The sequence below is a fragment of the Rousettus aegyptiacus genome, unplaced genomic scaffold, assembly GCF_014176215.1.
Source record: "Rousettus aegyptiacus isolate mRouAeg1 unplaced genomic scaffold, mRouAeg1.p scaffold_m13_p_11, whole genome shotgun sequence".
NCBI lineage: Eukaryota > Metazoa > Chordata > Mammalia > Chiroptera > Pteropodidae > Rousettus > Rousettus aegyptiacus.
This window is the reverse complement of record NW_023416286.1, coordinates 75,642,256-75,666,563: the sequence shown is the minus strand read 5'-3', so window position 1 is coordinate 75,666,563 and position 24,308 is coordinate 75,642,256. Positions and strand designations below refer to the sequence as shown.

The 24,308-nt window shown below is 32.9% G+C and overlaps 1 protein-coding gene and 1 pseudogene across 5 annotated transcripts in view; one reads left to right on the top strand and one right to left on the bottom strand.

Moving 5' to 3' along the window:
* The window catches only part of PIBF1 (progesterone immunomodulatory binding factor 1), a 146,971-nt gene that overhangs the window by 91,955 nt on the left and 30,708 nt on the right, over nt 1-24,308 (top strand). For 3 of the 5 annotated variants that reach the window (XM_016133396.2, XM_016133398.2, XM_016133397.2), the window contains exons 14-15: nt 4,127-4,229; nt 22,372-22,502. In XM_016133396.2, the coding sequence (XP_015988882.1) occupies nt 4,127-4,229; nt 22,372-22,502 (234 nt within the window). The remainder of the gene's footprint in view (nt 1-4,126; nt 4,230-22,371; nt 22,503-24,308) is intronic. The other 2 variants (XR_001595447.2, XM_016133400.2) reach the window with 1 other exon arrangement.
* Nucleotides 22,760-22,881, bottom strand: LOC118609499 (annotated as a pseudogene).

The following is a 24,308-nucleotide window of genomic DNA, read 5'->3' as shown; positions in this document are numbered from 1 at the left end:
AGTAGTTTATTACTGAACAAGTTATTACCATACCAGAGTATTATTCAAGCCACTTAGAATAATATATTAGAAAACAAAATCAATAAAAAAAATTCCTGTCCTCGGAGAACTTTTATTTTAGTTCATGACAATTTAAAATTGTACAGCCTTTTAAGAGAAATGTGCAAAACACATGTGTTTGACCCAATTATTATACTTTCTAATAAGTCACCGTACAAAGAGTACAAAGATGTATGTACGCAGTTATTTAGAACTGTAGGTAGGGTACTGTTGTGAATTCTGTAATAGGGTTGTCTTTTTATGGTTGAACTGTAAGAGTTATTTTTATTTTTATTTTCTGGGTACAAGTCTTTATCAGATATATATTTTGAAATTTTTATTTCATTCCATAGGTTGTCTCTTTTAACTTGATGATGTCTTTGGACGCACAAAGCATTTTAAGTTTATCTAATTCTTCTCTTGTTGCTTCTGCTTTTAGAGCCATATCTGAGAATACTTTGCTAAATCCAAGTTAATGAAGATTTACTCCTGTAAATTTTATAAGAATTTATATTTTTAGGTCTTACATGAGGGCCTTTGATCTACTTTGAGTTAATTTTTTCGTATCATGTGATATAAGGGCTTTGAACTATTTTTAATGTAGCCGCTAGAATTTTTTTAATTATATTATATTTCTGTTGGACAAAACTGACCTAAACCAGTGGTCTTCAAACTTTTTGATATGAATCCCTATTGGAAAAGCAGTTGAGCATATACCCACCAATATACGTTATGTGTTTATATTTATTTATAAGTCATAGGCATGTACTATCATAAATAATGAATATTATGTATATTATAAAACCTACAAAGAAAAATTAAAACTTAAAAAGATACAAATATTAAAATAAATGTAACTAATATTTCCCACTGTTCAGTGGGTTATTTTGTACATAACTACTTTTGGAGAACTGGTCTAGACTATGACCATAACCTTCTAATTGGCTCAAATCTTCCTTCTCCAAGTCATCCTCCACAGTGTTGATAGAGAACTCTCTCAAGCATAGATCTGATCATGACATGCATAACCACCTTAATGATAAAATTTAAATACAGCTTGTGGTACAAGGTCTTTCATTATATATCCCTGCCTTTATCTTTCTAGCTTCAACCCTCGCTATGTCCTGTGTGTTTTAACCATCGATACCATATTCCTTACAGTTTTCTCTAGCAGATCATCCTTTACTTATGTTTTTCCCTCTACCCACAATATTCTTTTTCTGCTTTCTGCTTCTTCACCAGATTAGTCAGCATTAGTTTTCATTCCTCCTTGTGTCCTCTCATAACATTTAGCACACTACAATGACTTTTTAGTTGCCCATCTTCCTCAGTCAACTGTTAGATAGATCCTCCAGGTAGAAATTATGTATTCCTGGTACCTATGTAGATTATAGGCTTTTAATAAATGTTTGTTTAAAGAATGTTTTCATGAATTCTTATTCAATTAATTAACAAATATGTTTCTTCTAATTCAACCTGTTTTTCCTGTCAAGTATTATAATGATGAAAAATTGTAATCTTATGTGTTCTATCTGCTTAAATATATAACTTCTTAAAGAAAAAGATTTCACAATATTATTTTTTATTATTCTTGGTTTTGTTCTCTTTTTCTCTCCCTCCCCCATAATATCACAGGCTAAATGGGTCCTTTTTAAGGCAACCTGAGAACCTTAGTACTGTTACACCATTTCTGATGTACTTACAAGATGTACTCTTCTATTTTTATAACTGAGACTTAGAAGTGCATTTCTGTAACATGATCAATAGATCAATTGGAGACGAATTGTACCACAGTATCTTCTACGTTATAACCGTTATGTGTCATAAATGACATCAACATTCATAATAATAGTCACAGTCATTCATGTCAGTACTAGTTCCTAGAAAGTTTTTCTCAAAACGGTACTACAGGCTGGTGATCAGAACAGTAGAACACATTAATGAGCAATTTCAGGAAATCATAAGGTATCTTCCAGCTGTTTATAGTTGATTTTTCTCAGAATCCCCCAACCAAAATCAGGGAATTTCTTAGTAAAAGGAAGTAGCCTTGATGGTAAGACTTGAGCACCAGCACACCAAGAGCTTCTTGAATTCAGTGTTTTATGTTACATGGTATTTTGCATTGATAAATGATATCAGACCATATCTGCATGAGAGAGTTATGTAATTCCCAAACAAAACAAAAAGTACCCAAACCAAATGAGCTACTTAATATTATTAAACTTGATGTCTGCAAGTACCTGTCTTCTTCAAAATGTTGGTAACGGGTAACCTTTGCATGTCATTATTTTCTCACATTCCTTTTTATTCCATTTCATCTCATTCGTAACTCTGATTCTGTGCAATAGCATTTGATTGTGTTCATTGTTCTAAACTGACTGAGCATTACACAAATGTGGTCTCTACTTTCAACATCCATTTATTAAGAAATTACTAGGTACAAAAAGACCCTGATACTGAGTTTTGTGGGAGGCAGAAAGTTGAAAAGACAAATTCCTAACATATATGAAGGCTGAAAGAGAATGAAAATGTGAATGAAGGTAACCCCAAGGTTTTTTAGTTAGCCTAATAAAAAACAGAGCTAATGATATAAAATACTAATGTTTGTAAACATATAATATAATCAACCAATTTAAAATGTAAATTAATATAAAATTAGCATTAAGATTATTTTATGTGTAGAGATCTTATTTTAGGGTCAGATTTGAGAGAACTTGGTATGTTTAGGTCCGGGGACAGAAAACAATATAGCCAAAAACTGCAAACACCTTCAAAATCTGTAAAAGAAGAAAGTAGATTAGTGGTTCCCCAGATCTGGGCTGGGAGGGTGGGGGATGAGGCTAATGGGTACAGATTTCCTATTTGGGATAATAAAAATGTCCTAAAATGATTAGATTATATAACAGTTGAACAACTCTATACTGAAAACCATTGAACTGAACACTTTAAATAAGAGTGGACTTTATGGTATGTAAATTACATATCAGTAAATTTTATATTAATAAAACTGTTGGTTTATATAAACAAACTACCTAATTCACTATATAAACTTTTACCAGAACTCAACCTTTGTATTTGGAAAAAACAGGAACGAGTTTTTAGAAATAGATGTGTAGGATGATAGTTATCATTTTCAGAGTTTTGTCTGCATTCCTTTATCTAATGTAAGAAAATATTAAAAACACAATGGAATTGTTTTTGTCCTATAGTTTTATTTAGAAAGAAGATATTTTACTTCCTGTCATTGTAAAACATCCTGTCTTCTTGAATTCCAGGGAATTCACAGCTGATGTATTAATAGATTGCCAGCTCATAGGATGAAAATGTGATCGATATGAAATTTTTAAGTTTTTGGAATTACAGAGAGGGTCTTTGGAGCAACATGTCTTCTCAACATAATAAGCAATTCTTTTTTAAAAACATGCTACTTCCTCCAAATTGTGTCTTAAAAATAGAATTGGGACATTTTACATTGAATGTGATTTTAAACTTTCAAGCAACCTAAATTTAAAGGTTACCCTCAGTAAAATAAGTTGTAATCATCTTGTGATTTAGTACGGAAACTTTGCCTTTAGACATTTTCCACTTTTCATACATCTTTCTCTTCTCTTTCAACAGAAAATCTATTCACTTGAGTTTTGTATTATGAAATGCATTGTGTTGTCTGGGATAAACACTGATGCCTTTCAAAGTGCCAGCTTATTATTGTTTCAACTAATTGCCTGATTTGTGTGTAAATGGGAAATTTTTATAAAAATGGAGAAAAGCTGTAAATTGCTATCTTGTGGTCTTTTCAAACAAGAATCATAATGTAATTCTGCACTGTAGCAAGGGCTAGAAACCATTACTGCAGTAACCAGTATATCACAGTTATGTTATTGTGGAGAGTTTAATGTTACTTTTAAAATCTGAGTTATTAGAATATTGGTTGACACCTGAAAATATTATTTGACTTCATATTTTTTCTGTTAATATTTAAGTATTATTAGGAAATGCTAAGTCAGTTTCAAGTATACAAATGCATTTTGAATATTTCAAATAGCATTCTCCTTTTATAAGCATTAATTTTTTTATTTCATTTGCCTAGTGTCCACTTGGCAAGAAGAGTGCTTCAGTTAGAAAAACAAAACTCACTGGTTTTAAAAGACCTGGAACATCAAAAGGACCAAGTAAAACAGCTTTCACAAGAGGTAAATAATTTAAACAAAAGAAACACATAAAGAATCATAGTGTTCGTTTAATTCTTTGTTACTCCTCTGTGTATTTTCTGAGTAGTTTTATAATAAGCTGTTTGCTAGCACAAAATGGTTTTACAATTTATGAAACTAACTTAGTATTAAAGCCTTATAAAACAACTTACAGTATATGGCAAAACTAAGATCAAAAGAGAGATTAAATGCCCAGACTAAATGTAAATGCAGACTAGACAGACAAAGCTTTGATTTCTGGGAATATCAACTGGCAAAACAAGTTTGGCACATTTTGGTGGCATTTTAACTTTTTAACTAAAGCCTCATTTTTAAAATAGATTTTGCTTTTTGACTTTTTTAACTTGTGAAAAATAATTTATCTATTAAACAAACAGCTTAACTTGATATATACTTAAGCTCTCACATTCTTAAGTATATGGTAGTTCCCAAATTATATATTTTTAAAATTTGATTGATATTTTTTACTTTCCTTAGCCTCATGTTGTATTATTTAAAGAATATACAATTGAACCTTGAACAACCAAGAGGTTAGGGGCGCTGACCCCTGTGCAATTAAACATCACCATATAACTTTTGACTCCCCAAAAGCTTTACTACAGTTGTCCTTCAGTATCCACGAGGGATTGGTTCCAGGACCCCCAACAGTTATTAGAATCCGGAGATGCTCCGGTCTCTTGTATGAAGTGGCGTAGGACATGCATAAGACTCATCTTCTGCATCTACAGATTCCCTACCTAGGATGAAAAACATGGGGATATGGAGGGCCAACTGTATATTTATTGAAAAAAAAATCTGCATGTAAGTAAACATGCACATTAACCTGTGCTGTTCAAGGTCAAATATACACATTCTACATAGTATTTTCAGTCCTCTTACTATTTAAATCAATGCCTAATTACATTTTTCTGTACTTCTGAAAATACAAGTAATAAAACAAAACCAAAGATGCCACCTCACTAGTGTTCCTTTTACAAAGACATATATTAAAAAGTATTAATACATACTATATATTCTTAGTTTGTTTCATTAAGGACCTATTCACATTTTTCTTAATAGTGCCCTCTATTAAAGCTCTATACTGTAACATTAGAAAGCTTTTTATGCTCAGATTTCAAAAACTCAGAAATCTTTCATATTATTGCAGTGCCTAACACATAATTAATGCTCATGGCGGAAGGAGTGTTGTGCAAACAAATGTTAACAACTGGCTCTTCAGGCGGGGGTGTGAGGGATGGCTCTGGTTTGTAGCATTTGCTTATATCTGTAAGATAAATATTCCCACCATGGCTAACTTCAAGCTGCCATCTTAATGTTGCTGAACGAGTAAAGTTGCTCAGTAGTGCACCATTAAATAATGCTTCTGCCATACCAAGACAATAGACATAAATAAGCTCAAGAGCATAGATAATAATAAACTATAGCAAAATAATTAAAAATTGATGTTTTTCAGTATTTCTTCCTTTTTCAATGAAATTTATTTTATTTTAAATCTAAATGATTTCTAATAATAATGGTGTTGAACAACCAGCTCACAAAATTTCTAAGAATTTGCTAGTCAGCTATCAGAAACTCCTCCAGGCCCACTCCAGCATACTGCTGGATGAAGGCATGGAAGGATACATAAAAAACAACGAAAATAACAAATGAACCTTCGTATGCTAACATACTATAGGTTCCTCATGTTTGTTTTAATTTCAGAATAACCTATCAAAAATATTTCTTAAAAATTAGAATATTAAAATTTGTATAAATTTGTATATATGTATATCTGTATATTACCTTTCTTAAAATCCACCTTCCAGAGCAATTCAGTCTTTTGAAATAGGAATTAATAAATCAGTACACACTCCTATACAACTTGTAGGGGGAAAATAGAAGAAATTAAGTGCTCTTGTAATGAAGTATAGTTAACTTTGTGTGAAACAGTTGATGAAAAGACTTAAATATTGAAATATTTGTGATATGAAATGGTATGATGGCTTGGAATTCGCTCTAAAATATTCCATAAGGAAGGTGGGAGGGGAGGGCTCGACAGATAAAACAAGAATTTCAAAATGTTGATAATGTTTGAAGCTGGGTGATGGGTACATATAGTTCATTATTCAGTTCTGTACTTTCATGTGTATTTGAAATTTTTTCAGAAGCCTTATGGGGAAAGAATCAATAACACTATGTTAAAAGGTTTATGCAGACTGGGTATATGGCTTTTCTCTTAAGATTGAAAATAAAGTATCCTAATTTGAAATATTCCATGGATTTTACTTTACTTTGCCTCACAAAAATTAGATTGCTTAAATTGAAAGTAATTGCATAAACTAATTACTCTGAAAGGTGATGTTACAAGCACAGCTTCTTTTACTGCACTTTGCTTTATTTCACTTCACAGGTACTGTTTTTCGTAAATTAAAGGTTTGCGGCTACCCTGTGTTGAGCACATCTATTGGTGCTGTTTTTACAACAGCATTTGTTCACTTCATGTCTCTGTGTCACATTTTGGTAATTCTTGCAATATTTTAAACTTTGTTATTATATTTGTTACGGTGATCTGTGATCAGTTATCTTTGATGTTACTATTGGAATTGTTTTGGAGCACCACAAACCACACCTGTAATGACAGTGAACTTAACTGATAGACATTGAGTGTGTTCTGACTGCTCCACCAGCTGGCCTTTCCCCCATCGCTCTCCCTCTCCTTGGGCCTCCCTGTTCCATGAGACACAACAATATTGAAATTAGGCCAATCGATAACCCTACAGTGGTCTCAAAGTGTTCAAGTGAAAGCAAGAGCTGCACATCTCTTACTTTAAATTAAAAGCTAGGAATGGTAAGCTTAGGAAGCTATGTTATAAGCTGAGAAAGCTAGACCAAAAGTTAGTCATCTTATGAAAAACAGCCAAGTTGCAAATTCAAAGGAAAAGTCCTCGAAGGAGATTAAAAAAAAAAAAAAAAAAAGTGCTACTTCAGTGAACACACGAATCATAAGAAAGCAAAACATCCTTATCACCGATATGGAGAAAATTTTAATGGAATAGATAGAAGATCAAACCAACCACAACATTCCCTTAAGCCAAGCCTAGTCCAGAGCAAGGTCCTAACTCTCTCAGTTCTATGAAGGCTGAGAGAGGTGAGGAAGCTGCAGAAGAAAAAGCTTGAAGCTAGCAAAAGTTGGTTCATGAGGTTTAAGGAAGGAAGCCATCTCCATAACATAAAAGTGCAAGGCGAAGCAGCAAGTGCTAAAAAACAATCTGCAGCAAGTTATCCATAAGATCTAGCTAAGTTAATTAATGAAGGTGACTACACTAAACAACAGGTTTTTAATGTAGACAGACAGAGCGGCCTTATATTGGAAGAAGAAGCCTTCTAGGATGTTGCAGCCCATAGATCGAGGAGTAATTTTGACTTTCAGATCTTAGTATTTAAGAATACATTTCATATGCTTATAACTGCCATAAGTATAGATAGTGATTCCTCCTCTGTGGAGTTCGGCAAAGTAATTTGAAAACCTTCTGGAGAGGATTCACCATTCTAATGTCATTAAGAATGTCTGTGATTCATGGGAAGAGATCAAAATATCAGCCTTAACAGGAATTTGGAAGAAGTTGATTCCAACCCTCATGGATGACTTTGAAGGATTTTCAAGACTCATTGGAGGAAGTAACTTCGAAGAGCAAGAGTACTAGAATTAGAAGTGGAGCCTGTAGGTGTGATCGAATTGCTACAGTCTCATGATAAAACTTTCACGGCTGAGGAGTTGCTTCTTATGGATGAGCAAGGAAAGTGGTTTCTTGAGAAGGATTCTACTGGTGAAGATGCCATGAAGATTGTTGAACACAGAGGATAATAAAATATTACGCACACGTAGTTGATAAAGCAGCAGTAGGGTTCGTGAGGATTGACTCCAATTTTGAATGTACTGTGGGTAAGATGCTATCAAACAACATCACATGCTACAAAGAAATCATCTGTGAAAGGAAGAGTCCATTGATGCAGCAAACTTTATTGTTGTCTTATTTAAGAAATAACAGCCACCCCTTGCCTTTAGCAACCACCACCTGGAGGACTCAGCAGCCACAGTATCAGGGCAAAAAGATTATAGCTCGTTCAAAGCTCACATGATGGTTAGCAATTTGTAGCAATAAAATATTTCTAATTGAGGTATGTGCATTGTTTTTTCAGAGATATTGCTGTCACACACTTACTAAGCTGCAGTATAGTATAAACATAACTTTTTTATAAACTGGAAAACCAATAAATTTGTGCAATTTGCTTTATTGCGATAATCACTTTACTGCTGTCGTCTGGAACTGAGCCCGCAAGATCTCCGAGTATGCCTGTGTTAGATTGCTTCTCTAACAATAGACTATTCATGATACACGGTGAAAAACAGAGAAGGAAATTCTCTCGGGATCTATATTCTTTTGGAACAGTTTAATATTTAAACCAGCTTGGAATTTTTTAAAATAATATGCAGATGATGAAGCTCAAATAACTAATATTAGAATCACCATTAAGTTATATGCCGTTCAGAATATGTCTGAGATTATTCACAAATGAATGACAAAAATGAAAATAATAAAATATTCAAAATGAAAATATTCCTTCTATAACAACTTTATTAAGGAATATTGGACAAACACTAAACTGCGCATATTTAAAGTGTACAATATAATTTTTGACCCATGAAACCATAGCCAAAATGAAGATAGTGAACACATATACCTCCCCAGAAGTTTCCTTGTCTCCTTGAACTCTCCCTCCTAACCATTCCCATCAGTATCCTCACCCCCAGGCAACCACTGATTTGCATTCTGTTGCTATATATTAGTTCAACAGTCTTCATGGCATCTTTACCAGGAGTAGATCTTAGATTTATATATAAACGGAATCACTATATGCATTATGTGTGTATATGCATTTTATCTATCTTATTTTATTCTGCATAATTATTTCAAAATTCATCCACAGTTCATTCCTTTTCTTGACTGAATAACATTCCATTGTATGGATATACAATAGTTGTTTATCCATTCACTTGTTGGTAAACATTTGGGTTGTTTTCATTTTTTGCATATTATAAATAAAGCTGACATGACCATCATGTACAAGTCTTTGTATAAACATACGCTTTTGTTTCTCTTGGGTAAATAACCTGGGAGTGGAATAGTTGGATCATATATTAAGTATCTATTTAAATATTAAGAAACTGCCAAACTGTTTTCCAAATATTTGTACCATGTTACATTTCCATCATCAGCATATGAAAGTTCTTGTTCCTTTACATCCCTGCAAAGATTTGATAATGGTCAGTCTTGTTTATTTCAGCCATTCTAATAGACGTGAGTGGTATTTTGTGGGTTTAATTGGAATTTCCATGATGACTCATGATATTGAGCATCCCTTCATGTAGCTCTGTTTTTCTTATTGGGAGAAGTATCTGTTTAAAAATTTGTGCATTTTTATCAGATTGTTTTCTTATTATTGAGTTTTGAGCATTATTTATATAATTTAGATATTAGTCTCTTATCAGATATATAATTTATCGGTTCATTCTTTTATAAATTGTGGTTTGGTAGTGTATCTAAAATATCTTTTTTAACCCAGGGTCACAAGGTTTTTGTCCGTTTTCCTCTAGATCTTCCGTAATTTTAAGTCTTCCACCTATGTTTAGCTAATTTTTGTATAATGTGCAAGATAAAGATTGAAATTCACTTATTTGCACATAGAAACCAATTGTTTTAACATCATTTATTGAAAAGACGCTTGTCGAACATCAGTTAATTACGTATGTATGAGTCCGTTTCTGGACTGTTCTGTTTCTTAATGTCAGTATCACACCATCTTGACTACAGTAGCTTTATAATGTCTTGGAACTAGATAGTATTGGTCCTCCATCTCTGTTCAGGTTCAGAGCTTTTTGGCTTTTTTTTCATTTCCATATGAATTCTATAATCTTGGCTAAAAAAGAAAAAAAACTGACTGTGATCTTGATTGGAATTGCATTGAATCTGTGGATGAAATGAGAATCAGCATCTTGTTAATAGTAAATATTCTGACTCATGAACCCAGTGCATCCTTCCATTTATTTAGGCCATCTTTAAATTCTCTGTTATTTTTTGGTTTTTATTGCAAAAGTTTCACATCTTTCACTAGTGTTAACATGGTATGTTTCTCCATCCTTCCTTCAACTTTTAACCTATTTGTACCTCTCTAATTGTCTTATATGCACACGAGTTAGATCTTGCTTTTTTCTAGCCAGTCTGACGAAATAGGACTTTTAATTGGGCTTCTAGAACATTTACATTTTAATGTGTTTATTGAAATAGTTATTTTTAAATGTTATTTTGCTATTTGTTTTTTGTCTTATCTCTCCTTTTTTTCCTGCCTTCTTTTGAATTAATCGTATATTTTTATCATTTCATTTTATCTCGGCTTATTGGCTATAGCCCTTTGTTGTTACAGTGGTTGCTTTAAATTATATATATGTATATATATATATATATGATCATGTAGATATTTAAATTATCACCATCTAGTTTTATGTGATATTTTACCACTTCACATATTGTCTAAAGTCCTTACAGTAGTATCCCTCCATTTGTGTCTTCCCAGTCTTTGTGCTGCTATTGTCGTATATTTTATTTACACACGTATAAACCTCACACTACTTTGTTATTATTTTTACTTTAAATAGTTGATAATCTTTTAAAGAGATATAATAGTATGAGGAAAAAGCATTATATTTAACCAAATGTTTACCATACCTGCTTTTCTTTATTCCTTTGGGTAAATCCAAATTTCCATCTGGTATCACACTTCTTTTAACAATGGCTATAGAGGAGGTTGGCTGGTGAAAATTCTTTTCTACTTCTGCATGTTACAGAAAGTTATTTTACAATTTCTTTTTTTATATTTCTGACTATATTTTAACAAAAGTCAAGGTTAAAATATATTTCTCAGTTCTGTTACTAAGGCCAGATAAACTGGAAGTATACATTCAAGGGTTCACTCCTTTTTACTGCAGTAAAATTCACGTAACATGAAATTCACCATTTTAACCATATTGTACAATTCACTGTCTCTGGTATGTTTGTAATGTACAACCATCACCACTGTCAAGCTGTTGAGTTGTAAGGGTTTTTTATGTATTCTGAATAGCTGACCCTTATCAGATATATGATATGCAGATATTTTCTCCCATTCTGTGAGTTGTCTTTTACTTTGTTAGTGCCCTTTGATCACAAAAATTTATTTTCATGAAGTCCAACTTATCTTTTTTCTTATGTTTCTTGTGATTAACTTTTGGGGGATTTTGTTTGTTTTGCAGATTGAATTTTTATTTTTATTATTTTACTTTTAACTTTTTAAAATAAAAATTATATATATGTAAGATGACAACATGATGATTTGATATATATGTGTATATGTGTATTTGATATTTATGTGTATATTATCTATAGGTAGCAAGATACAGTAAAATGACTACTACAGTCAAGCTAATTAACATATCTGTCTCCTCACATATTTACCTTTCGTTTATATGTCTGTATGGTGACAGCACCTGATATCTACTAACTTAGCAAATTTCCGGATATATCACCTTTTGTTTATTCATTCATTTATTGATGGACAATGGGTTATTTCCACCTTTTGGCTGTTATGAATAGTGCTGCTGTAAACATTCAAGTACAAGGATATGTTTGACTACCTTCTTAAATTCTTTTGAATCTATATCTAGGAGTGGAATTGCTGGTTTCAACTTGGTTTTTGAAAGATATTTTCCCTGGGTAAAGAATTCAAAGTTGGCTTCCCCGCCCCCCCCCCATCCCTCTTTTTAGTACTTCATAGATGTTACGTCACTCTCTTTTAGTTTGCATTGTTCTGCCAAGAAATATGCAGTCATCTTTCTTTGTTCCCCTGCAGGTGGTGTCTTATTTCTGTAGCTGCTGTAAAGATTTTCTTTTTTTTCACTTGCTTTAAGCAACTTGATTATGATGTGGGCTTGATGTAGTTTTCCTCCTGTTTCCTCTGCTTGGGTTTTGTCAGGTTTCCTATATATGTGATATGAGCGAATTTGGAAATTTTCAACTGTTATTTCTTTCAAATATTTGGGGGTTTTTTTTCAGGGTTTTTTTTTTTCAGTTTCTTTTTTTTTTTTTTTTTTTTGCTTTTTCTTTTGCATAATTTCTTTTACTACGTCTTCAAGTCTCCTAATCTTTTTTCCTCCAACATATAATCTATTAATTCAATCCAGCATATTTTTCTTCTCAAATATTATAGTTTTTGTTCCTAGAAGTTCATTTTGTGTCTTTTTTGTGTCTTCTAGGTTTCTCTTTAACTTTTTCAAACTTTATTTTCTTGAGCATATGAAATACAGTTTCAATAACAGTTTTTATATCCTTGTCTAGTAATTGTGTCATTTCTTAATTGCTTTCAATTAAATTCATTTATCTCGTATCATATTGTCCTGCTTCTTTGTGTGCCTAGTAATTTTTTACTGGATGCCAGACATTGTCAATTTTATCTTAGAGCTAAATAATTATAGATTCTTATAAGCTTGTATAAGCTTTGTTCTCAAACACGGTTAAGTTTCTTGAAAAAAGTTTGGTCCTCTCAGGTCTTGCTTTTAAGCTTTTATAAACAAAGAAGGGTTTATCTTCAGGCTAATTTTTCTGCCACTACTGAGACAAAAGCCCTTTGAATACTCTACCCCATGTTCTATGAATTAGATTCTCTACTTTGCCTGGTGGGAATGGGTACTGTTTTTTTATTATTAGTTTCAAGTATACAGTACATTGGTTAGACATTTATATAGTTTATAAAACAGTCCCCCTAGTTGCTCCTTCTCTTTTCTGGTTTTCCACCTAGCCAATACATTAATGCTCACTGCATTCCCTATGCCATGCTCTCCATCCCCATGACCATCTATCAACTACTAATTTGTACTTCTTTAACCCTTCATCCCATTCCCTCAGCCCCTTAATCCCCATCCCCTCTGTCCATCCCCAAATTGTCCTCTATATTTATGAGTCAACTTTTGATTAGCTTGTTCTTTTTGGGGGAATGGGTGCTATTCTTGGCCCATGTGATCATCTGAGACTGTCTCTTCTAATTTTTTCAATGGTTAAATCTGTCTCTGGTCGTTTATTTACACATATGCACTTCTCAGTGCCCAGGTGAAAACTAAGTGGGGACTATAAATTTCAGAGTTCTCTCTCTCTGTGCACCTCTCTTTTCTTCAGTACTCTGCCATGTGAACTGTGACTCAGGGGTCACTGTCCTTCAGTGCTTGATGTCCAGCGTCTTCAGATCATTGCTTCATTAGTTAATCCAATATAAAAGAGAGAAAAATTAATTAGCTTTCTTTTTTGTGTGTATGTATGTGCCCACCTCATTCTCAAGAAGCCACCAGGTTAGTGAAGAGTTCTGATGTTGAATTTATTAAACGATCAAAAATAAAGGCTAAATCATAAAACATGCCACGTTTCCACCAAAAAGAATTGGTCTTCCTTAGTATCCTTAAACCTTGATTCTTGCTCTTTTTCTATCCAGTCATTTAGTATTTATCAAACTCCCACTGATAACAAAATAGGCATGTAAAACTATTCAAGATGCATAGAATAGAATACAATAAATCTATATGAACTACCTTTAAAAAGTTTCATCCTATATTGATAATTCTTCAGAAAAAGGAAAATTGCTGAAGAACATGTACCGTGTTTCTCTATTTTGTGTGTGTGTGTGTGTGTGTCTGTGTGTGTGTCTGTGTGTGTGTGTGTGTCTGTGTGTGTGTCTGTGTGTCTGTGTGTGTGTGCGTGTGGTCATCGGTGGTTGCCAGGTTTGGGAGGGAGGGATGAACAGGCCGCCAGGGATTTTTAGGCCAGTGAAACTATTCTGAATCATACTTTAGCCACGGATACATAGCATTATAATTTGTCCAAACCCATAGAATATACAACATCAAAAGTGAACTCTAGTGTAAACTGTGGACTTGGGGTGATAATGGTATGCCCATGTAGGTTCCTCAGTTGTAACAAATGGCAATGCTGGGGGAGGTCATGGGATTGAGAGGAGCAGAGACTATCTGGGAACTCTTTGTACTTCCACTCAATTTCACTATGAGCCTAAAACTAACAAATAAAGTCTTTAAATTATTTTTTTTTAAAAAAAGTTGAGATAAGGAATGATATCTGAGAACCACAGGAAAGAGAGAACAGGAAAGGAAGGAGTCGGGGGACATGTCAGTGACTCATTTTTCGTCAGGGTAGTTATGGCCGCCGTATGTCACTCGTGCAGGTTATCAGTCCTCGAAGCTGGTTTTGTCAGTAGCAGGAAAATACCTCCTGGAAAGTAACTTCACTTCTTGACATTCGTAACAGAGCTTATTTTTTTGTAATGTTAAAGAATTTGAGAGGGATTTTGTTTTCTCTATGTGTATTTCGTTTGGTTCTTCACCCCTTATGGACTTAGTGTTCTCATATATTTTGTGGATGCACAATACGTAATGTATTGAAGAATAATTAAATTGGTGATGCATAGTAAGGTTTCATGAATTAAACTGAAAGGGAAGAGGCAATTGGAACAATATTCATAGGTAATATGTAATGTGATCAAAGCACTACTAGAAATTGAACATGTATAAATTATCGTTAATTGTCATCACCTCGCCTTGTTATTTTAGGCTCTGATATAAGAATTACGTAGAAATTACAATTAAAGTTTTTGTTTTAATTATCATTTATTTTAATAGTTACTGTTTTTATTTTAATAATGATGAACATGTATTTATCTACCTTATGAATGGCTGATTTGTTACTCAGACAAAACATTCACTTTCATTGTAGTAACAGCATTGTGTTTACTAACCTAGCCAAGTGCATAAACCAAGAAGTCTTTGTTTTGGTTCTTTCTTGAAAAAATTCAATTATATGGATCCAGGACAATATACTGGAATTTATTCTTTAATGCTTTTACAAATACCAGGTCATGTGAGTGTGTGTGTGTGCGCGCGCGGGTGCGTGTGTGTGTGTGTGTGTGTGTGCGCGCGCGCACAAACTACCCCTGAAGTAAGGAAAAACAATGACTTATTTATACATGATATCCTGTTTACACATCAAACAAATAAGATCATTGTTTAAACTTTTTACCAAACTGGTTGTGCCTAATAACTCATCAATGTCTATAAATTTCTTATTTAAGAGCTATTACAAATCACACTGCAAATTCCACCCCACCCCCCTCTAGCATTGTTATACAGTTGAATCACATTAAAACGAATTCCTCAAGGGTAGCTTTCAGAGAAGAAGAAATTTAAAACACTTGAACTAGAAAATTCCATTCTTTGACTCTAATCTCCTGCCCTTCCAGCTCTCCCAGTCCTTCCAGCTCTCCCAGTCCTTTTATTTCCATTAAAGCCATGCTTTATTAGGGCTCATTACAAGTCCCAGACTTACAAACTCTTCATAGTCTTCTAATCTAAGAAGCCCCTCCTGCCCCCACTTTTCTTCCCACCCAGCCTTGGAATTTATCGCCCACCTGAGGATTATGATCTCTAGCACTCTAGATTACTCTGTTGCCAAATTCATCAATTAGGTTTCTCTTGACAGTTCCTACCTTTAACATAGTATCTTACAACCTGGTAGTTACTCTATAAATATTTAATGGGAGGAAGGAGAGAGGGTAAAAATCTTGGGTTTTGTGGTAACATGCTAAAAAATTCTTATGGAAATCTACTTTTGCTGCTTTGAAATCATTACAAATTCATGTTGTCGAAAAACAACCAGGTGCTCGTTCCTGTCACACAATGTTTATTATTTTTATTATTATTTAATATTTGTTATTATTATTGTTTCCCTTTATCGGCATTACAGAACACTTTCACCTCCCCTCCCCCCCCCCAAAAAAAACCTTCAATCCATCATCAATATCTTTCCCTTATTACAATTAGGTCTTCTAAATTTATTTTTCTTGAATCCCTTTTACCCAAGGTTTTTTTTGGGGGGTGGGGGGGAAGGGGTCTTAACTTACTTTTTTTTTTTTTCACCATTTTGGACCCTCTTCAAAAAGTGCACGTGTATATGTGTGTCTGTGTGTGTGTTGACAACATAGGGAGCTTTTCAAAAGTTAACCCCTCTCTTTTTACTTCGTTCCTTCTCTCTTCCCCCATCATTTTTCAGTTATGCCCTTCCTCAGTGGTCACTAATGACTTCCTAATTGCCAGTATTCTCTTCTAAGTCCCCAGATCTATGGCATGACATTATAGACGTTCTAGAAACTCTGTCCTCTTTTTATGTTATGACACCATTCTCCCTCAAATGGCTCTTTGGTCTTCGTAGCTGATACCTTCTTCTTCTAACCCTGAAATGTAGATGTCTGCCTTTTACCCCGTTTTTACACTTCAGTAGTGATTCTCAGATGTTAATGAATATGAGAATTCCAAAGATTCTTTTTTAAAATGTGAATTTCTAGATCCTGCCCACACAGATTGTGATGGACTGCAATAAAGCCCAGGGATTTGCATTTTTTAACAAGCCCTTCCTGTGACTCTATTAAAAGTGACAGAGGGACATACTTGGGGGAAAAAAATGTTCTATAGATCTATCTACTTCAGTGACTTCATCACTTCTATGCTGATTACTTTCAAATGTCCTTTTTTTTTTTTTTTTTTTTTTTACTTTCAAATATCTTCACATGCTACTCTGATAATTTTTTTTTAAATCTTGACCACACTTTGAGAATCTGAGGAGCGGAGTAGGGCTGATAATAAACTCACTTTTAATTACTAAAGTAATAAAATGTTTGCAAAAACATTGGTAAATAGCTGCTGTTCTAATAAGCCGCTGAGAGTCAGTCCACCACCACAATCCTATCCGAGGCACTCCTGGACCTCTCCACATTACAAAGAAGTAATATCTGGCACCACAGAGTTCCTTGGGACATTGTCCCAGAGAAAAAACTGGCACCCTAATTGATTGAATTGTATCAGCTGAATATGACCCCTGTTAAAGATGTTGATGTTGTTAACCAGGTGGGGACCCTGGAGAAAAAGCCACTTTTAGTAGGGAGGGCGGTGTATTCAGTATATAAGATGGTTTATGTGCACTACTGTTAAAACCTAAAAGAGTTGGAGTGGCCTGCAGCGGGTTCAGATCACAAAAGCTGTGCTTTCCAAATTTGACTGATCATCAGAATCTAAGACCCAACCCAGAGAAATTTTGATTTAGTAAGACTGGGGTGGGGCCCAGAAATTACTGTTTTTTAACATTTTCCCCAGTGATTCTGATAATTAGCTAGGTCTGAGAACTTCTGCTTTAGATTGAGAACTGAGAAGTGTTGCCAAAGTAAGTGTCCCCATCGTGGATCTCAGATAGGCATTTTACATTTCCTGGCACAATCCAAAAGATTAGGCAAGGGTATTTTTTCAGCACAAACTGGCAAAACTACTAGAAAAGGTATATATATTCCACACATAGAAAGCAATTCAATGCTAAATTCCATTCAAAAGAACGCATTTTGTCCTTGGCAAGAAAAAGTTCCATTTCTAGGAGTTTCTTTCAAAATAAACTCCATAAGAAAAAATTCCCATTTAGGAAAAATACAACAAAATGTACTCACCTTTATATGTTTTTTAAATTTTAAGAGAAAATCCAAGAATAACTTAAATTAGTAGTTGAATCAAAATGCATAATTATGTTTTAACCAGGTATTGCTTTTCTCTGAACCATACATGTATACTTTTTATAGAAACAAAGGAGTAATAACAGTTCTATAAAATGTTGTGTATGGTTTAGTCCTGAGTCATTTATTACGTATATGATGCCTGAGTCACTAATTACTAAAGCTTTCCTATAAGGAAAAGATTAGTAACAGTAGGCAAAGCGATTATGAAATTTTGAATACTAATATTATAGTTATGGAAACTTTTTAAAACTATACTTGAAAGAATTAAATTCTATTAAATTTATTACAAAAATAGAAATTATCACTTTTCATTGAGAGACATGTACTTTTTTTCCTGAGGAAGTAAAATAAATTTTGCAGATTTAGAAACCCACAAATTTTAAAGAAACATATTTTTAAAACTGACAATACTATAGTTTTATTATCCAGAGAGGGAGGAGTGCGTAGATTGTATATTAAAGATAGCTTTTGAAAATACTACTTTTGGCCCTTAATTTTGTATATAATATTAAAACCTAATATATATAATTGAGGTAATGAAAAAAAAATGAACTAAATAATATTGCTATTATATATTTTTTTGCAACTGAAATTAGATTTGATAAGTTTTCAACGTAGCTCATGCTAGACCATAGCTAACTAGAAACTGAAACTGCCCTAGTCCCTCCTCACCAAGCTCCTCCCCATGTCTCCCCAGCCCCCCCCCCCCACCTCTCTCAGACTGTTCTGCACTTTGAAACACAAAGCAACTTGTCAGTTCAGTTAATTCATTTAGGGTCAGTTCTGTGAAAACAAAGTCAAGGCAATTGTTCGATAATTGACTAGTGAAACTTGTTATACAGGTAAATGAAACTTATTTTTATTTTTGTCCAGCTGCACATTTGAATGTTCATAAAGTAACTTAGTAGAGTAATAAGATTCCAGTGACATTTAAAGAATGATTACCAGAGCAAGGGAAAAAGACACTAAAACCCAAACTATAGAAAATATTCATGGTATTTTTTCTTTATGGCTCTGCTTTCACTATAATGAATTATGTCCAAAAAAAGAAGTCTTCTTTTCTTTCACTATTCATTTCCTTTACTTTGAGGAATTTTTTTCCTGGACTATACTTAATATAACCAAAAGAAATTTTTTAATACAATTCAGATGAATTATTTAAATAACTTTTACTCAGTAATTCTCAAACTGCAAACACATATTCCCTAAGAGTTGGTCAGCCACCTCTTGGCTTCGCTTTTCTGGATCTCTTGGTCGATCATTTTTTAAATGACTTTTTCTGCTGCCCCGTTATTTCTGCCTTCTTCTGTACTTTACGCTATACCTGTCCTGCTGTTCTCTACAGCTTCAGCTCCTAGGCTACTAGTTACTCTTTTTTTTTTTTTTATGTGAACATAAAATCAAAAAATTGCATTGCTAAAATAACTGATACGTTTAGATCATAATTTTTAAAATGTTTATCTTGTATATTTAGTTCATTCAAGAGAAAATATATATAAATCACTTCCTGTTCCAGAAGAGCAACAAGTATTTAGCCTCAATTGAACTTTTTAGCATTTATGAAGGAAAGAGGGAGGAAAAAATGTTTACATGTATAAAAGGCTAGAATTTTATTGCTGAAGAATATATTAAGGTCATAAAGTAGTTAGGAATTTTTTTTTCTGTGTAATAAAATATTCCCTTCCCCACCACCTAATCTTTGTCATAGCTACCCACTAGTTTTGTTGTGCTTGTTCAGTTTTTGCATATCCAACATTAGAATACCTTTTTTGAGAACTCATTATGTACCAAAGTAGGAGCCTGCTGATACTGACGGTGCTCTGTTTAGTCTTAGACTGATGTACATTTTACATGCTTAGGAAAAAAGAGCAAACACATAAACAAAACACTAAGATTTATTGAGTATATAATTTGATAAAGTAGAAAAGAACTTTGGTCTATATGTCAAGAGCATTAAATAGTCATACGCCTTAACCTGGTTTTGAAAAAAATTTAACAACAACAACAACAACAACAAACATTAAAGAAAACCGTCTACAGTACAAAGTTTATTGTAGCATTATTTATACAAGTCAAAAACTGATAACATCCTAAATGCTTATTAGTATGTGCAATGTAATTAAATCATGGGATATTAGCTTACCAGATAGTTTTGTAATCATTAAAAATATAAATTAAGGTACTCCAACAGCCTAGAAAAATGATTATGATATAGTGAAAAGGGATAATAAAAAATTATATATACTACACTAGCAAGAAACAATCCAAAAAAGAAATTAAGAAAACAATTTCATTAACAACGGCATCAAAAAGAATAAAAATACTTAGGATTATTTAATCAAACAAGAGAAAAACTTGTGCACTGAAAACTACAAAACATTAAAATAAAGACTTGATAAATGGATAGATATCACATTAATGGAAGACAATATTTTTAAGATGATGGTACTGCTCAAAATGATTTAGATTCAGTGAAATTTCTGTCAAAATCCCAAGAGCACTTTTTGTAGAAATGAAAAAGCTCATCCTAAAATTTACATGGAATTTCAAGGGACCCAGAGTGACCAAAACAATCTTGAAAAGGAAAAACAAATTTGGATTATTCCCACTCAGATGGTAAAACTTGGTACAGACCTACAGTGATCAAAACAGTGTTTTACTGGCATAGAATAGATATATAGACTAATGGAATAGAATAGAGAGCCCGGAAATAAACCCTAACCTACGGTCAGTAATTTCTCAACAAGTCTGAGAAACTATTCAATGGAGAAAAGACAGTCTTTTCAACAAATAGTGCCGGGAAAACCACACGTCTATATATAAAAGAGTGAAATGGAAACTGTACATCACACTATATACAAAAATTAACCCAAAGTTGACCAAAGACCTAAATTTCAAAGCTAAAGGTATAAAACTCATAGAATAAAACATAAGAGAAAATCTTCATAACCTTGGATTTGGAAATGATTTCTTTAAAATGACACCGAAAGTACAGGCAACAAAAGAAAAAAATAGGTAAGTTGAACTTCATCAATATTAAAAATTTTTGTGATCAAAAGACATCTTCAAGAGTAAAAAGACACCACAGAAAGGAAGAGGTATTTACAAATCGTATATTTAATAAGAGCTTAATATCCAGAATATATAAAGAACTCCTACAACTCAGCAACAACAAAGAAAAACCAAATTAAAAAATGGGCAAAAGACTTAAATAGACGTTTCTCCAAAGAGGATGTACAAATGGTCATAAGCACATGAAATAACAATTTTGGCAAGTATGTTGAGGAATTGGAACCAAATGCATTGCTGTAGGAATGTAAAATGATGCATCCACTGTGGAAAACAATTGGCAGGCAATTCCTCAAAAAGTTAAATATAGAATTACTGTATGACCCAGCAATTCCACCGCACTCCTAGGTAGATAACAAAAGGGATTGAAAATAGAGTCTCAAACAGATATTTATACACCACTGTTCATAACAGCGTTAGTCATAATAGCCAAAAAGTAGAAACAAGCTAAATACCCAACAAGAAAGAGATGAACGAAGAAGCAAAACGTGCTTTAAATATAACAGTAGAATTATTTGGCCATAAAGAGGAATGACATTGTGATTCATGGTACAACACGAATAGACCTTAAAAACATTACATTAAGTGAAATAAGGAGACATAAAATGACAAGCATTATATGCTTTCACTTATAAGAGGTACCAAGAATAGGCAAATTCACGGAGACAAAGTAGAATAGAGGTTCGAAGGAGCTGAAGTGGGGGGGATATGTTTTGGCTTACTGGGTATAGAGCTTCTTGGGCAGATGAAAATGTTCTAGAAATAAATACCAGCAATGGTTACACAACATTGTGAATGCACTTAATACCCCAGAATTGTACACTGTAAAATGGTTAAAATGTTAAATTTTATGTTATTTATATTTTAACCACATTTTTTTCTTTTAATTATACGTAGTGATTTAGGTACATAAATTATCTGTTTTACAATAGAGATGGAAGGAAATATGAAGACAAAAAGTTACTACATTATTCATTTATATTTTTTGAATAGAAATAAAGTTCAAATAAAAGATTTTCATTTTTAGCTAATGGGTATTCATTAAAAGAAGATAAATTTTATGTCACATAGCTTCTCAGACCAACAAATGTTAAAAAAATTTAGATAACTCTCCCCCAAAATTGGTAACAATATTTATCAATTTTCTTTAAGATTTTCTTTCCTATTTACATTGTCTTTATTATTATTATCATTATTATTAAGTGTAGCAATTTTGATTAATCATTTTTAAAACATTCCAATTTATACAGGAAAAGCTTTTCCGAGTAATTCATGTAAGGGTGAGTTGGTATACTGTTTCTGTGTTAGAGCATTTTGAATAATTTTAGTTTCTTGTAAAATTTTCTAGATTTTAATGCAGTCTGTTTTTCTTTAGCTTGACAGGGCCAATTCTCTGTTAAACCAAACCCAACAACCTTACAGTTATCTCATTGAATCAGTGCGTCAGAGAGATTCTAAGATTGATTCACTAAAGGACTGTATCACACAACTTGAGAAAGATGTCAGGTAAACCATCTACAGATCTTTTATTTGAGTAGTAAAATATAAACATATTACTGCTATCGATAAATATGGGTAGTAAATGGTGAGGAAAAAATTTAAACAATGGAGGTGGTCTTAAATGTGATGAGTATTGAATTATTAGAAAAACTAGGTTACATCAATTAGGTGTTTGCATTCCACCTTGTGGTCAGAAATTTTAGCCTGGACATAGCAATGCTACACTTTTTATTTTATTTTTTTTTTTATTATTATTATTATTGCACCTATAGCACCTGGTATTCCTAGGTGGTCTCCCATCCACGTACTAACCAGGCCCGACCCTGCTTAGCTTCTTCCAAGATCAGATGAGATTGGGCACATTCAGGGTGGCATGGCCATAGACATGATGCTACACTTTTAACAAAGCACTTTACCCACCCTAGGACACATGACAGTTGCCCTGTCATTGTTCCCCTAGAAATCTTTGGTGGGACGTGGGTCGCCCAAAGTGAGGAGGAATATAAACAGATCCCATTTGTGGAATCAAATTAATTTTAAATATTAAATGTGTATATTTACTGAGATTCATGTTGACTTTGCCAAGGAATTTATAAGCTTTTTTCCCCCTAAACATTTAAGTAACCTAAATCTAAATTTCTTTCACTTCCTCGAAGTTGTTTTTTTACATGACACTTTACCCAAAAGACTTGCTCCATTTAATAATTATTCAAATCCTTTACACGTTCATCTCTATGACCATTTTTAGTGTTTTTTTTTTAATTGCTGTAAAAGAATGATGCTATACATAAAGAGGTTTTAACTTGTGAGTGGTTAGTTGGCTTGTTATTAGATTTTAATATTGTTAGAGTAAATTACTAACCAATTCATAGAGTAGAAATTGTTAAATTAAAAAATTGGAAAACAATAGAGAAGATAGTTATTAAATCCAAGCTTTGCAAGGTATATAACCAAAATTATAAAACTATGGGTTATTAACTCCAAAGTATGAGTGTTCTTTTTATTGAATCAGAATAATTATCTTCTCTCCTTTCTACCCCAGCCAATATAATTGGCTCAGAACTTCACTCCTGATACTAATTTTGGATGATTTGACAAAATAATTTAAAATGACATTTATGTTTTAAACTTCAACATAATAAAAATTATATTTGCAATATATGTAACCAGCATTAATAAGTTAATTCAATGAATTAATTAAGCAGTTGTCCTATAAATAGCTATTGGAGACAGTAGATTCTGTTTTATCGCTCACACTGGGTACCTAGTTATCGTAGAGAAATTGAGGAAAGAACCCCAAATAAAACATTTTCGTCCTATGTTATATATTTCTATTATATTTGAAATTTTGTATAGAGTCACTTTACCTTTGTAATCTTGGAAAGGGGTTCATAAAAGTTCTCTGCAAAAAATTACCTCTTTCACAGTTACCTTAAAGTAAATTTATTTGAATTTTTATCTAAGAATTAAGATAGCTAAAAATTTTGAATATAGAGAAATAATAGCTAACTATAGGAGAAAAATTATAAAGATCAGCAAATTCTGCTTTAGAGAAATTAAGCAACTTTTCATCTTAGAACATACAGCTTTGTGGTAGGGCCATAATTTTAGTCCAGAGTTGCCTGCTTCCTAATTCTGTTCTCTTAACCATTATGTTATACTGCCTCCCTATGTCCTATTCTGAGTAAGAATACTTTTTTATTAACTACTATAATTAAGAAAGGGAAGCAAAAAAAAAAAAAATAGTGTAGAGTAATGGTTAAAAGTAAGGCATTAATGAACTGATAATTGTTGAAGCTCAGTGATGGATAC